At 41.3% G+C, this 16431-nt stretch overlaps 1 protein-coding gene across 3 annotated transcripts in view; it reads right to left on the reverse strand.

Moving 5' to 3' along the window:
- The window catches only part of prim2 (DNA primase subunit 2), a 63616-nt gene extending 54886 nt beyond the window's left edge, over window positions 1–8730 (reverse strand). The window contains exons 1-7 of one of the 3 annotated variants that reach the window (XM_066679575.1): window positions 8602–8730; window positions 7844–8001; window positions 6081–6193; window positions 5818–5921; window positions 5314–5434; window positions 3908–4003; window positions 3228–3365 (exon numbers count right to left, since the gene is read on the reverse strand). In XM_066679575.1, the coding sequence (XP_066535672.1) occupies window positions 3228–3365; window positions 3908–4003; window positions 5314–5434; window positions 5818–5921; window positions 6081–6193; window positions 7844–7988 (717 nt within the window). In that variant the 5' untranslated portion in view covers window positions 7989–8001; window positions 8602–8730. Of the gene's footprint in view, window positions 1–3227; window positions 3366–3907; window positions 4004–5313; window positions 5435–5817; window positions 5922–6080; window positions 6194–7843; window positions 8002–8549 lie in introns of all 3 variants that reach the window. The other 2 variants (XM_066679574.1, XM_066679573.1) reach the window with 2 other exon arrangements.
- Window positions 8731–16431: the final 7701 nt, after the last annotated feature.

The following is a 16431-nucleotide window of genomic DNA, read 5'->3' on the forward strand; positions in this document are numbered from 1 at the left end:
GCCATATCTAGCCCCACTGGCACCGTTAATGCATGCTCAGTGTCATCAGTTCCATGTGAACTTTATGCTCTACATCACCAATCACCACAATAGCACTTAGCACAATAGCACAAAGTGCATTTCCCCAACTAGTCTGTGCTCTCCTTATCCACTGACTAGACCTTTCAGCTGTTTCTGATAACTCCTTCAGAGCTGCCCTTAGTTTCCAGCCCCTGATGCCAAACTGCACAAGCTGGGATGTGGCAGACTTGGCTACAAGTCCCCTAACACCTATCTCCACTGGTCTTGCATGTGTGGGCCACTCACTTTCCCTCACCTCAGCCGCCAAGTCCGCATACCACAGCTTCTTCCTTTGAAATTCTTCATCTACTGAATCCTTAAATGGAATTGTTAACAATATGAAATAAATTATCCGTTTACTTTCATAATACAGCACCATGTCTGGTACCTGCAGTTATTTTTGACCTGTATCCACCAGCAATTAACAATCTTGTGTTTCACCCCCATCCACCAATATTTATAGCCTGCGTACGCTCTCGAAATGCAATCCCTTTCCTAACCATTTTATATTACTACAGCCACTCGTCAATGCATTAACATCTATATACTGTATGCAGAGCAAAGGATAGATATCAGTCTTTAGTTGCAGAACTACAAAGTGCTCTTGTATGGTCAGTGGAGGTAAGAGAATGAACAGTGAATGCAGAAACAAGGAGGTGGTCATAAAGTTATGGCTACATATAATGGAAAGTCTGAGTAGTTTGAAATGATGAATGAAACAAAATTCAAAACATCGGTAACAGGCCCAACACTCATAAGTAAAAGTCTCAATTAACACAATTTTTCAAGTGATGGGGTTTGTGTGTGGGTGTGTGCGCTCGCTCAAGCTTCTTTTAATTATTAAAAATTTTTTTGGGTGGGACACAGAGCTTTGAGGTAAATACTAATGATCTCCATCTTGAATCAAGTTACATTCACAGTAAGCACCATCCTTTACAATAAACTCTTAACAACACACAATTTTTCATCCCCAATATCCAATGAATAAATCAGAAGCAGATGAACAAATGCATCATGTCTGAAGGATGTGCTGATGTTACAAAAGCAAGAGGAGGAACGTTCACTACAGTGAGATAAATCAACACTGGCTTTCTGTGGTCTTAAATCTATGGAGCTTTACTCAATTAAATTCTCAATATTTAAATAGTTGCATTTTTAAAGTTAGGATTAAACACAAGATTTCCCATTATTAGCAGATGTTCCTACACAAATCTACTTTCAAGGTAATGACTTTACTTCACTGATATCATTGTAGTTTAATGGATATAAATTAAATGATTGAACATTTAAAAATAAACAAACAATACACTGTGTATTGAAATCATGTTCACTGATTCATCTCTGATGAAAACTGTTTCAGCATGAAGCGCTCCTTTTATACATTCATTGTCAAAAAAATAAACAAAACTTGGTGGGTAGGTTTGACATAGTGAGACATGCGAATGATTCAAGTTACACGCTCGGACGCTCGTGACATAAGCAAGGATTGGCTTCATACCTGTACCTGACTGACTATATAAAGCCGTCTCATTGCCTGTGCTTTCCATTCTGACTGCTACTGTGTTGGTACCATCATTTTCAAGCAAAGTATGTCTCAGAAGAATTTCAAAGCAATGCAAGCAGTTGGAAGAGAGGGATCACATCATAGGGCTCCAGGAAGAGTGATGGTCTTACTAACGTATTGTGTGGAATGCTATTGGACACGCTATCAACACTCCACCTTTACAGCAAAAGCCGCATTAACTGCATGAGAATATGCAAGCTGCATGGGATGGATCATCATAGACCATGAGATGTATTTTTAGCTTAGTAAATATTGTCCATATTAGTCTAAATTTCAAATAATTGATTTTAGCCAGTACCCTTTATCTTCCTTCTGACTATAAGCGCAATTAAAACAATGCCTCTGGGTGCAACTATTTATTTCTGATAATGAGTGTATTATATGGATAGCACGTTGGCTTAGTGGTTAGCACGTTAACATCCCAGCGCTGGGATCATGGGTCAATCTGGGTGGACTTTGTGTTCTCCCTGTGTCTGTGTGGGCTTCCTCCGGGGTCTCCGGTTTCCTCCCACAGTCCAAAAACATGGCGGTTTGGTGAATTGGCTTCTTTAATAACTGTCCTGGTGAGTGAGTGAATTAGTGTGTGTGTAAAAAAGTAACTGTAAAGCTTCACAGGAAATAATAATTTAAAAATAACTAATACAGAATAATCAATGTGCTGAGTCACTGTAAGTTATCTGCTGAGGTTGGTGCTCATTGGCTGTTGTACTACTCTAAAGGTATTTTTGACTTGCCTCATCCTCAGCCAGGTGCTTCTGCTTGAGGTGGTAAAACACATTAGTTTTGTTTCCCCTTTCTGTTTTTATAGTCTTCTTTTGTTTCTTACATAAAACCATGGCTTATTGTACATCTGATATTTTATAACCAAACCACACTCACATGACTTTAGGCACTCCCCCTTTTTTTTTTAAGCAAATTAAAGCAAATTCCTCCACCTCAGAGCCACTTTCCACTGTACTTGTCACTGTGTCTAAGTGACTCATGTAAAGAAACAACATGACGTTGTTATGTTTTTAAAATCGTTATAAAAATGATGATACTATCACAAGTGATCCAACGCGGCACATCGCTGTATACAGGAGGTCCTCGGGTTACGTCAGTCCCGAGATACGATGTTTCGTGGTTACGACACATCTCCCATTTACTGTATAAAGCATTGTTTCGACTTAAGTGTTTTTGCGTTGTAAACGTCGTAACATGAACTTCGTGTTAGGTGTGCTCGGCGGAAGAATACACGGTTACGCGGCTCGGGACCGAGGAGGATAGGTGTTAGGATAGGATAAGTGCTTACAGTATGTTATTTATGTACAGTATGTACGCATGTTCCGACTTACGTCATTGATCCGTTCCTACGTCGCGTCGTAAACCGATTTTCGTAAGTAGAGGACCCCCTGTATATATATTTTTATGACTGTACTATCGCAAACGATACGATATGCCACAGGCCTAGGGCAAATATTGAGATATTCTACATTTCTTCTGAAATGGTTCACTGGTGTGTTCAGTGCCACAGATGAGTTAAAATTGGAAGACACGTTTCGCTGTATGTTGTTCAATGGCAAATAACTGCACATTATGTTACAAATAAATTGTACAGACTTACTGCGAGGGCTTTGGAAAGTCTGGTCCGGAAGTCATTCAGAACAATTGTGATAATGTCCTGGTGGGGAATGTAAGCATAGCCACCCTGCAAGTAGACTTTCCTCGTCTTTACCAAATCCAGGGCGTCTTGAAATGGGACCTGTAGAGAAAGTAAAACTCTAAATGAACATCTGTCTATGAGCCAGTCTTGCCTGATATTTGCAGAGGGCTATGGGTATATTACAAATAAGTAAAACACTTGTGCTTAAATCAGTCATCAGCTTCTTTACGTATGGCCTGAAGACCGCTGACAAAAATGCAAGAATTTAACAGCAAATTAAATAAGCAAGAAATGTTACAAAAGCTGTTCTAAACAGACATCGGATTAAAGCAAGTCTACGTAGTCAGCTCCACTGACCTGTAATATGGAGAATAGAGCCGCCATTGTCGTTGCTACTCTCGGCTCAGAACTGCACATACTCTACTATATAAACTGGTGTAGTAAGCAGGAAACCAACCAATCCTCCTTTATTTCAAGAAAGTGCTCTGAAAGTGAATTACACTCTGCAACTGCAGGGGGAGCCCAGGAGCAAAAATACCAAAACTTACCTAGTGTTGCTTTAAGACTGAAACCAAACTTCTCAGTGACCCCTCAAGCCAGATCTAGACAACTATAAGACGGAGAAACAAACTTGACTGTACCTTGTAGAAATCCTGTTCCATAACGGTGGTTCCACTGAAACCAAAACTGGAGTTGACGAGCTGGTCTATGCGACTCATCTTCTCGTCCACACTAACCTGGTGAGGGGAGAAAAACGAAAACCTGTCAATTAACAAGCGTGTAAAAAAAGCCACTACATGGTCAAATGTTTGTGGACAGGTGCTGATGTTGGATGACTAGTTCTGGATCACAATGGACAATTAAAGTAATCCCAAAAGTACTGGATGTCACTCCATCACTAACTGTGATTTATCGGCCTAGGAATGGGATGCAAAATGAAATTAATAAAAGCATTATAACAATACCACCACTTTTTTTTTTGCTTCTACCCTCACTGTCCATTCTCTCTACAGACTCTACTTTATCTGTTGCTCTGCATACTTTGTTCATTCTCAGCGCTGCAGTGACATTGACACTGAATGTGTGGTGTGCTGGTGGTATTGGATCAGACACAGCAGGGCATGCTTGAGTTGTGAACACCTCACTGTCACTGCTGGACTGAGAGTTGCTCGCCAATCAAAAACATCCACCGATGAAGGACTAGAAGATGACCAACAACTAACTGTACAGCAAATGATGAACTACCGTATCTGACTTTACATCTACAGGGTGGACCAACGAGGTAGGTGTGTCTAAGAGTGGACACTGTTTAATAACTCCAGCAGCCCTGCCACCGCCTCAATGTCTCAGCAGCACTGAGAACGACCCATTGGCCAAATTCTAACTGCTTTATGGTGGTCCTGTGGTCTTGTAGAGCTACAAAAAGCTCAGGGAGTCTTTAAAAAAAAGTGGTCATAATGTTATGGCTGATCAGTGTATAAAGGAAATTGTTTTGGATATTTAAAGAATAAAGATGGGATTACACCTCTGACCAATGTTCCATTACAGAAGAACGATGCGCAAATGCGGCGAGCGATAAACCTTTGCCCTAATTAGAAAAATGAAACTGAGCCATAGTGAAAATGCACTAGCTGGCGGAGATTGCCATTATTCAGCCCTTTTCGTAAGCTTTATTTAGCTTGTAAAAGGAAGACTGCCCGGTCAATGAGCCCAGCCTTGACAAATAAGACCTGAATTAACTACTTTCATGGTCCAAAGCCCACCTACTTTACAAAACTATATGTATGGAGGATAAAACACAAAACTCATTCTACATTACAGCAATACCAGGATACAAATGAGAGCTGAATAATGAACGCATTCAATATACTCTCAATAATAATGGCACTGCTTATCCACCAGTGAGCAGCCAGCTCCACCTGCTGTTCAAACTCATACACTCAAATAATTCTGTTCTATTTCTTACTACCAAACAGAAATTGTCCAGGAACTCTGGGGCATTATGTAGCAATGGATAGTAAAATCAATCCAAATTAAAACACCTTACCGTGTCATATTTCAGATTATTTCTATGTAGAAATTCAGTCTTGTACTTTGGCCTTAAATCAGTGAAACGATAACGAAAAAGATCCATCTCCTGCTGGATAAACCACCTCCTCAGATCCTCCCTGAAACAGTGGAAGAGGATGTTTCTCAGTGAAAAAACACATACTTGCATTAATGTCCGATCCACAGAAGGAAAAGAAACTTCTAGACTTTTAGAAAAATGGAACCTAGCCCTGAGTCAGATGAATAATCCTGTGCCAAAGAGACAGAACATGGTCAGTCAGCTTCAGGTGGATTAACAATGTGCTGGAGAAGCAAGGCCTTTGCTAGATGCTATGCTTGAGAGGGGGGTGGGGGGGCGCTTACGTTTTATTCTTAATCAGAGACCCATCTGCAGTAAACAGTCCGTACAAAGAAGTTACTTTGTTTTTTTAGAAGCCACCAATTGCTTCACTGCATTAAAAAACCTATACAATAAAAATAGACAATATACAATGCCACTTACGTTTGGCAATACGCCAGGCGCAGAATAAAATGGGAGATGTGGTCTTTCCTCCGCTTCTCATATTCAGTTAGCCCAGTTTGGTTTTTGTTCAAGTTTGTGTCGTCCTAATCATCAACACAGATCACAACAATGAGTGCTTCACCAGAACCACTGACCACTTTACAGAAGTAAACAGGGCCATACAATCAGAACCTCAATCTGTCATTGTTGTAAAAAAATGAGATCCATCTATTCAATAACTGGAACGGGAAGAGTCCTCTTACCATTTCGGCTTTGTATGGGAAATTGAGGTTGTGGATTTCAGCATAAAGTTTTTTCCCATACTGCTCAGACATTTTCACAAAGCTAACACCAAGGTTCTCCACCATCTTCAACACTTTAAGATAAAAACCAAAAACAGTGCCTTAGTGGAAGACATCATTTCAGTTGGCACCATCCCAAAAAACTGGGTCTGTAGATCAATGACAGCTACGAAGTGAGAAGGATAAACATGTCTCTATTTTGTTGAGCGTGTGTCAGTGTGAAATCTGTGTATTGATTAAATATCGCTGTCTATTCAAATAAGTGTCTTTGTGTAAGTAACATAAACAAGAGCAATTACACCAAAGTTAGTTCAGACCCTGCAATGTGATTGGCTAAGAGACATTCTAGGAGCGCCATTGTTGCATGATGACGTCATGATAATTATACAGCATGACTATGGCAACTCGTTTAGATTTCTAATACATATTTCAAGATAAACATGTAATTCACCTTCTGAACTCCACAGTAGTAAAAATGTGTTTACGTAACTAAATAACACCACTAGCATCAGACTAGACTCTGAAGAAAGAGTGAATTATGGGAGGAAACTGTGGCTGAATTTTGCCAAACACGTTAAAATGCCTTAGTGTTACACCTCAAATACCTGTGTGCATTAAGGTGTACATTACGAGAGCCCTAGTTATTCCCTAACGATAATTTGCAATAAAGTAACTGTGGTATAATCACAATAATACACGCGAGGTTCGTACTATAATACGGTTGGACGACATGGTCAAAATTTATATCACAACCCTGAACTGGATAAGAGTTACAGATAACGAATGAATGAATGAATGAATTAATGCCCAGCCCTATAATATAAAAAAATGGCACTAGTGTACTCACCTCCTACGACCACAGTCCATCAGTGACAATATCTCACTTTACAACTCTCCCTCTCCTTTACTACTGCTTTATTATTCCACGTATACATTAAAAGGTGTTTTGGGATCATTCATTCTTAGATAGATTCATTATCTGTAAGCGCTTATTCAGTTCAGGGTCGCGGTGGGTCCAGAGCCTACCTGGAATCATTGGGCACAAGGCGGGAATACACCCTGGAGGGGGCGCCAGTCCTTCACAGGGCAACACACATTCACTCACACACTCACACCTACGGACACTTTGGAGTCGCCAATCCACCTACCAACGTGTGTTTTTAGACTGTGGGAGGAAACCGGAGCACCCGGAGGAAACCCACACGGACACAGGGAGAACACACCACACTCCTCACAGACAGTCACCCGGAGCGGGAATTGAACCCACAACCTCCAGGTCCCTGGAGTTGTGTGACTGCGACACTACCTGGTTATTGTTATTATTTTCATCTAAAAGTAAAGTACACACAGGGGTGGCTTCCCAGAGAGCGATCAAGTCTAAACCTGGTCTATATTCTTCTTTCAGTGGAAAATCCCAATTCAAAATGCTCTAATCCCTGTTTGGCAACCCATGGCATAACGATTCAACTTTAGTTTTCTCCCTCACAGATCATGAAAAAACATTAAAACATCACTTTACCTTAGAGCCATGAAATGAGAAACAGATGAAAGCAGGTCTGGGATCTCGAAGGCTTGATTTGTGATAGTACCTCATCTGTTATGTCCCCCCCCCCCCCCCCCCCACCTCCAAAATTCCCCATTAATACCAGCCCCAAACTGATCCCAGTATCGCTTCAGTGCCATCTCTACAAATGACTTCACTGTGTGAGAAACAGAGAGCTTACACTTGAGCCTGTCCACCGCGAAAGTCTCAAACTCGCTGAGGGAGATGTTCTCGAGAGGAGGCTGGTCATACAGCTGCAGGCAGTGACCATAAAGGTCATTCAGTGGATAAACGGCCAGTTTTCTCCTTCTGCCTGTGAACTGCATGTTGACCAAACTTCTGAACCAGAGACAAACACATAAACAAACAAACAAAGAAGACACAGCAACAGGTTAGGGCTTATTATCTTATGAGACGTGCTTCTTAACGATGAAGAAGAATAGCAGTCGGTATCTTCTTCGGCTGGGTCTCAAATGGCTCCCTGCTCCCTACGTAGTGTATTATGTAGTTCACTATGTAGCGCACTGTTTAGACAATGAAATAACGGATTCTGCAGCCAAATAATGTCCAAATTAAACAAATAACGTTCAGCCAGACACACTGCCAACAATCTAAAAATGCCCCCAGAACGCACCCCTCTGTTGGGACCATTTTAAGACGGAGTAGAGAACTCGATAAGAAATTGGCAAGTATTACGAACATCCCTAGTCTTTCTTTGCGTGATTAAAAACCAACACTAAGCCCTAATATTTGGTTATATTGTGATAACAATATAACTGTGATATTAGAGTTAATGCTTATTGAAAGCTGTCAGTTTCAGAGCTAAATTAATTTATCCACTAAAATATGTTTTTCCAACATAAACAACATCAGCTGGCCGTCCTTACCTAAACTAAAAGCTTCGTCCTCAAATAATAATAAAACAAAAGGTTATAAAACCTCTTCTAAAGTCACAGTCCCGTCTGTACGGAGTTAGTAACGATTTAAAAACAATAACCGCCACTGCACCGCTTCCGGCTCGTGCTCCTCAAATCCCGCCAACAACCTGATCCGAAGTAAGGGCGGGAAAATGGCGTCAGGGCCGAAGCGCACCAATCAGCGCTGTTCAAAGAGTTTTATTTAAGGAGAACACACAGTCAGCGGCAAATCAGTGGTTTATCTGCCGCTAGTTGGCGCTCCGGAGAGAATCCAATATTTACATCCGTTATACGTCCCCTTCTAATAGTTGACCCCTAATAACACCTAAAACACACACACACACACACACATATATATATATATGTGTGTGTATGTGTATAAATATATATATATATATATATATATATATATATATATATTTATTTATTCACCTCTATGTCCACTAACACCTATGCTCACCTGAAGCTTGAAAGCCCTGACCAGGAAGTTGACATAATGTAAATTTATAACATCAGAAACTCTGGCTGTCTGAATTAGCCTAAAACTAAAGTTTTAAAGTGGGAATGCTCAGCTGTACAGCACTAACTGCATATTTCACTCATATGCTGCCAAGGTGAGAGAAAGTATATTATTTTCACCGGTAAGGAACTTAAATATAAAAAAACAATTGTTTCCTCAACATGAGATGGCATAAAACCCTTTAAATATCGCTGCTATATTTTTGAGAACATTTGAACCTCTGCAAAAGTTATCTTTGTGTGCTTTCATAAAGACACATAAATGGTAATCGCATTTAACTGAGCCCTACTCCCTACGTAGTGTAATACCTTCGTGGGTTTTAAAATAATGGCTTGTGAATCCAAACCCAAACCATAATGCAGCTAGCATTATTTTGGATTCAGCCGCATATGACCTGCCCTTAATTGATATATAGGTCATTTGGGTGAATAAAAGGTAAGTTTAATAATACAGTGTACATTCTGTAGGACGTAGGGAGCCAACAAAGATCAGACGCTAACAGTGAGATCAGCTAATATGCGTTTAATAGCAATACTGCAAAATACAGACTGAAAAAAAATCAATAACATTATATTTTTGTTTCTGATCAAATAAAAATAAATATACTACGTATTTCTGCTTGTATCCTTTCCACAATAAACCACCCAAAAGAGATATGCTTTATTTTTAGCTGTTAGCTTTATTCATCCCATTAATTGAGGTCTCTTTCGCGGGCGCCCTCTAGTGGTTCGCCGTGAGCTGTGTCCTATGAGAGAAACAACAGGAAAGTTTCCAAGCTCCACATAAATCAAGTCTTTGGCTCCTGTTCTACTGAAACACCACAGCGGCCCTCTGTGTTCACTCTAAGTATTACAAAGGAGTCAAAGCGTGGAGATTGGGGAATTAGCCTGATTTTTCTAAAAGCTATCAGCTTTATATCCACAGTTCTGGATATTGGAAACCAGAGTCCTTAAAATATCAGCGTGTTCAAAAAATATTAATAATAAATAACGAATATATATATATATATATATATCATTGGCGGATGCTGGTCTTTCAAGGAGGGGAAGCTCAATTTCGGCCTAAATCATAAAATGTGTCGGTTTATTTATACGTAAATTCTACCCTCCGTTCCTTTTCAAGAAAATGATCTGTGACCCTGTCGTACCAACAAGGCGTCTTTTACAGGGACTTGACTAGTGTCCTCTCAATGGCCAGCAGAGCTAGGCTGCTTCAACGGCCTTGGCCCATGTGAAGTGTGTCCGCCTGTGAGTGCTTTGTGACGGTGGAGGGGCTCAGCAGCACCCGCTGGACAGAAACTGCGATAGAAGTCAGAAAGAGTTTTTGACAGAAAGAGGATTGAGAAATTCTGGTTCAACTCAGAACAGAATGAAAATGTAACGCTCGCACGGATCTTTACACCAAAGGATCACTGATTCGCTCATTTTGCTGTCAATCAAAAAGGGATTCAGCCTCAGACAGATCATCCAATCATCATGCAGAAGCTGAGCGTCCGGGCCAGCCGAGGACAGCCCACTGCCCCATAGACCCCCAGAGACGCTGAGCGTCCGATGGGCGGGACAAAGCCCAGCATTTATCCAATGACTCGTCTCGTTTCGCTGCACTTCGCCGCTTCGCTATTGAATTCTGTGGACGCTCAGCGTCCTCACTGTTTAAATCACTGTGAATCAGCGGGAATGATTGAGAGGAAAGCCCCGTCTTTACCAGTGATAAGAAGCTGATTCTGAACAAAAGTTGAGTGCGTTGTAGTGCATATTTATTCACTGACATGTACACACAACAGTATATATTTGATCACTTATTTTTTGACATTTTAGGGGAAGCTGAGCTTCTCTTGCAGTCTTAGAGCAATCGCCACTGATATATATATATGCAACAAAGTATGTAGACACTGCCTTAATTGGTGAATTCCTGTAAAGATGCACTAGGCAATTTCACCAGAGTACCTGTCTGTATTATAGTAGTTCACCTACCTAGCCACCAGAGGTCACACATCCCAAATCAAATCGCAAATTAAATTAGACCAAGCAACCTACACCTGCCATAACAAAGGCACCAACAAAGACAGCAACTAAAATCTGGGGTGTTTTACTAGTGGAATTCTGACTTAATACAAGACTGTCAGTAGTCCATTGGCTCTATTGTCTTACACTTCACTTAATGATTCACCACAAGAGATGAATCAGGCTCGTCAAGCGCTGTCTGTGTCTACGAAATCATAAATCATGCTTTTGCAGCAAATACAGAATGAAATTGGCTTTATCTTGCTGAAATGACGTTGGATTTCCCAGAAAAAGATATTGCTTTGATGGCAGCATATGTCCATCTAAAATTCCAGTATACATCACCAGATCAACAGTGACGTCATACAAATACAAGTCACTCATTCTGTAGAAACTGATGCACCCATATTCCATAACAGGTATTGGCTTTTACATCATTCACTGATAACAATTTGGACGGTCCCTTTTGTCTTGGATTTTTTTTCTCTTTTTTTCTTTCTTTATTTATTTATTTATTTTTACCTTTTTCCAGTTTGATGGCTTTATATTATGTAATATTAACAACCTGAATATGTATTTAGTTCTTCTGTTAGCTTTTTTAAAATGATTATTCATTTATTTATTTGTTTTTTCTTATACTTTTTGTTATTCATGAAATATTGTGTTTTATATTTCTAGTATTTTATTTATTTATTCATTACCTACCTATTTTTACTCTGACTTTGTATTGTTTTATATGGTTTGTTTAAATTAAATTTCTCTTCTTTAATTGAACTAGGGTGGCGCAGCAGGTAGTGTCGCAGTCACACAGCTCCAGGGACCTGGAGGTTGTGGTTTCGAATCCCGCTCCGGGTGACTGTCTGTGAGGAGTTTGGTGTGTTCTCCCTGTGTCCGCTTTGGTTTCCTCCGGGTGCTCCGGTTTCCTCCCACAGTCCAAAAACACACATTAGTAGGTGGGATTGACTATTCAGAAGTATCCGTAGGTGTGAATGTGAGAGTGTGTGTGTTGTCCTGTGAAGGACTGGCGCCCTCTCCAGGGTGTATTCCCGCCTTGCGCCCAATGATTCCAGGTAGGCTCTGGACCCACCGCAACCCTGAACTGGATAAGGGTTACAGATAATGAATGAATGTCTACATTGTAAATGAGGGTCAACCTTTAATCAGTTTAAACAAAAGTGAATGATAATTAATGCATAAATTAATTATATAAACTTTTGTTTTTGTGTGTTGCAGGCATTCCATTTTAAATTTGTGTATATTTACAAAATAAAAATTTATATTATACTTAATGATTTAAATAAAGGCATCTTTCAGCTTTTGCTTTAAGGTCATTCCCTCTTACTCACATGCAGCTGAACGTCATCAACTTGTGCATTAGTAAACCCTGAGCGTGAGTTTGAGGGGGAAGTCAAGGTTCTATCAAACGTACACACACGTCATCTGATGATGGTAGACACAACGAATCCACACACAACTAAAACTGCAGGGGTGGAGAATTCTTCTCCTGTGGCGTGAAGAGAAGAAATGCTAAACTTGTAGCTATTGTGCATCCTTTGTGAATCCGTGCCCTTTATATTGACTGCGTGGGGCTTGGATGCGGGATGTGGAATGGAATGTTTTTTTGCCAGAAAAGAACATTCCACAGAGAGCCTCTCTTTCACCCAGAAGTTGTGTGTCCAGAGAATAGCGTGAAGCGTCCTAAGAAATAATGCCAAGGGGAAGCGTCACACTTCAGCACCAACACAAAGCTTGCCCAGGGTAGGACAGTAAATCAGAGGCAGGAGAATGGGACGAGGCAGTGAAGGCGGAGGTGCCAGGACAGCTGTTTGGGAGAACAATAAAACCAGAGCAACAAAAGGCCCCAAAGCTTGGTCAACACATAGTAGCATTTCCCTTCCCTGCTTTGGTCACCTTAAGATAGAGCCCTGAATATTTTTAAATTTTTATTATTTTTTTTCAGTTTGTACACAATTACACATGAAGTATCTTGTGAATACAGAGAGAAGAAGAAACCTGTATTTCATATTCCACATTCAGCCTTGCCTTGACTGTAGCTACTTATTTTTTGGTAATTGTCTCTGGGGGAACCACTGATCCAGCCTCAAATACATAAACTCAAGACTCCCAAGGTGTGGACATTCCAACATGGAGGAACAGGGAGGCCTTGCCCTTAAGCAGGGGAATGTCTCACATCTGTCTGAACCCTAAGCTGTAGGAAAATGGCTGTTTCTGTTTACTATGTTTACTTAATTTCTTACAGTTAGCGCTCTCCTGAATTTGCAGTCAGTTCCACCTTAAGTAATGTAACTTGTTTCATCTTTTAAGGTGGAATGGTATGTGTAAGTAAAAGCAGACTCTAACTTTTTTTTTTACTTCAAGTTTAACATATTTTTCAAAGTAACTCATGCTGTTTAGCTTTGTAGCTCTTTCGGTACTCGTTTCATGCGGTTATCTCACTTAACAGCACTCACACTTGTAAAGTGATTTCATGCAGTTAGAACTCTCCCAAATTTGAAGTCGTTTCCTCCTAATGTAATGTAACAATAACAGCAAAAATAAGTCTGTAGTCTCCACCTACGCTATCAGAAAAAACTGTCACTGTAGTGATAACATCAAGGAAATTCAAGTACTTTTATGTAAGGAGCAAAGATACTTGAAGATGCTTAAGTTGTGTTGATTCATACGTCCATTAAATCTCCACAGCTTATGTTATGCTGCTTTATTTTCATTCATTCATTGATTCATTCATTCATTCATTCATTATCTGTAACCCTCATCCAGTTCAGGGTCACGGTGGGTCCAGAGCCTACCTGGAATCATTGGGCGCAAGACGGGAACACACCCTGGAGGGGGCACCAGTCCTTCACAGGGCAACACACAGACACACACACACTCACATCTACGGACACTTTTGAGTCGCCAAGCCACCTACCAACGTGTGTTTTTGGACTGTGGGAGGAAACCGGAGCACCCAGAGAACAGACACAGGGAGAACACACCAACTCCTCACAGACAGTCACCCGGAGGAAACCCACACAGACACAGGGAGAACACACCACACTCCTCACAGACAGTCACCCGGAGGAAACCCACGCAGACACAGGGAGAACACACCAACTCCTCACAGACAGTCACCCGGAGGTAACCCACACAGACACAGGGAGAACACACCACACTCCTCACAGACAGTCACCCGGAGGAAACCCACACAGACACAGGGAGAACACACCACACTCCTCACAGACAGTCACCCGGAGGAAACCCACGCAGACACAGGGAGAACACACCAACTCCTCACAGACAGTCACCCGGAGGAAACCCACACAGACACAGGGAGAACACACCACACTCCTCACAGACAGTCACCCGGAGGAAACCCACGCAGACACAGGGAGAACACACCAACTCCTCACAGACAGTCACCCGGAGGAAACCCACACAGACACAGGGAGAACACACCAACTCCTCACAGACAGTCACCCGGAGGAAACCCACGCAGACACAGGGAGAACACACCAAACTCCTCACAGACAGTCACCTGGAGGAAACCCACACAGACACAGGGAGAACACACCACACTTCTCACAGACAGTCACCCGGAGGAAACCCACGCAGACACAGGGAGAACACACCACACTCCTCACAGACAGTCACCCGGAGGAAACCCACACAGACACAGGGAGAACACACCACACTCCTCACAGACAGTCACCCGGAGGAAACCCACACAGACACAGGGAGAACACACCACACTCCTCACAAACAGTCACCCGGAGGAAACCCACACGGACACAGGGAGGACACACCAAACTCCTCACAGACAGTCACCCAGAGCGGGAATCGAACCCACAACCTCCAGGTCCCTGGAGCTGTGTGACTGCGACACCTACCTGCTGCACCACCGTGACCCTGCTTTATTTTACACATTTCTATTATGAAAGTTTACAAATATTCAGTTCTGATTCTGGAAGGAATAGAGCAATATCCTCATCTCTTTTCATGCTTTTCGACATTTGGGTGTTTCTCCACCCTTCAAACGCCTTCAGGTGCCGTTTCTCAGCTGTGGTTGAGAGAAAGAGAAAGAGAAAGTCTGAGCCAGTTCGAACCATGCACCCCTCACTTAAATTTTGATTTCATGCCCTGAATATCTGAGTCTTTGAGAAACCTTATTCTTGAACTGTTAACTTAAAGTGGATTATTGACCAATGCATTTTTTTTGGCAAGCCTTAAACTACTCATACTCAGCCAATATAAGAGTTTTTGGGTGTTCTTATGCGTAATCACATCACCTGGACCTCAAAATGCTCAAGAAAAACCTTGAAGCTAAGCATTACGTATTTTGTCTGTGTAATATTTATATTTCCATTCAGTTCAGTGGGGATTTACAAATTACTGCTGTCCAATTTTCCTTTAATTTCCTTTTTGGAAATAAGATTAGTACGCCTAAACATTCATGAAGGCATTCATTTGTCTTGTTGCTTTTCACAATTTGGTAACTCCTGGTTTGGATAATTCCTCTTTATGGTCACTCTCAGTCTTGCATGGTTTTATTTTTATATTTTCCCTCCTGGAACTCACATGATGTATAGAATCAATTTTACAGAACCAGTTGATTATATTTCCCTGCTCTACTAAGCTGTGGATGAAGCATGAACAATGCCCCTCAGTGAAAAGAGCCCACTGAAAGTGAGTCATATTGGAAACGACAGTCCTGTAAATGCCACATTAACAGTAAAGGTGAATTGAGAGCGTGGTAGACCAAAGGCAAAGGAACAAAAGTAAAGGTCATGTGTATCACAATAGGGAAAGGAACCCATTTCATGCCACTCTCAGTTCGGGGAGGAAATATGGTGATGTTCCCAGCTTCATGTGGCCTACATTGTCACTATTCAGGTGTACACTATAAACCTGCAGTGAAGTCATGATGCAGGAGAAAACGGGAAGAAGTTCAATGAGTTCACGAGACACGAGACAATTGTTCAGTCATGTCTCAATTTCATCATAAAAACATATACTGGAAAACGTTGTTACGCAAAACTATATTACCATATTATTATTTTTATTATTATACCCAAATCCTACCTGCTCGGTGGGGCTCCGGTGGGGGTCCTGACCATTGAAGAGCACGGTGAAATAAGGATAAGAAAGTATGCAGAAAAACAGGTGGACTACATTCTGTAATTGTAGAACTACAAAGCGCTCCTGTATGGTCAGTGGAGCTGCTACAATGGACTATGTGTGTAGATACAAGGTAGGTGTTTCTAATCCAGTGTGCGTCCAGTGTGTAGATTTTCACACACATTCACTCATAGAAATGCATACATTTCTT

The sequence above is a fragment of the Hoplias malabaricus genome, chromosome 8 (genome assembly GCF_029633855.1).
Source record: "Hoplias malabaricus isolate fHopMal1 chromosome 8, fHopMal1.hap1, whole genome shotgun sequence".
Lineage (NCBI taxonomy): Eukaryota > Metazoa > Chordata > Actinopteri > Characiformes > Erythrinidae > Hoplias > Hoplias malabaricus.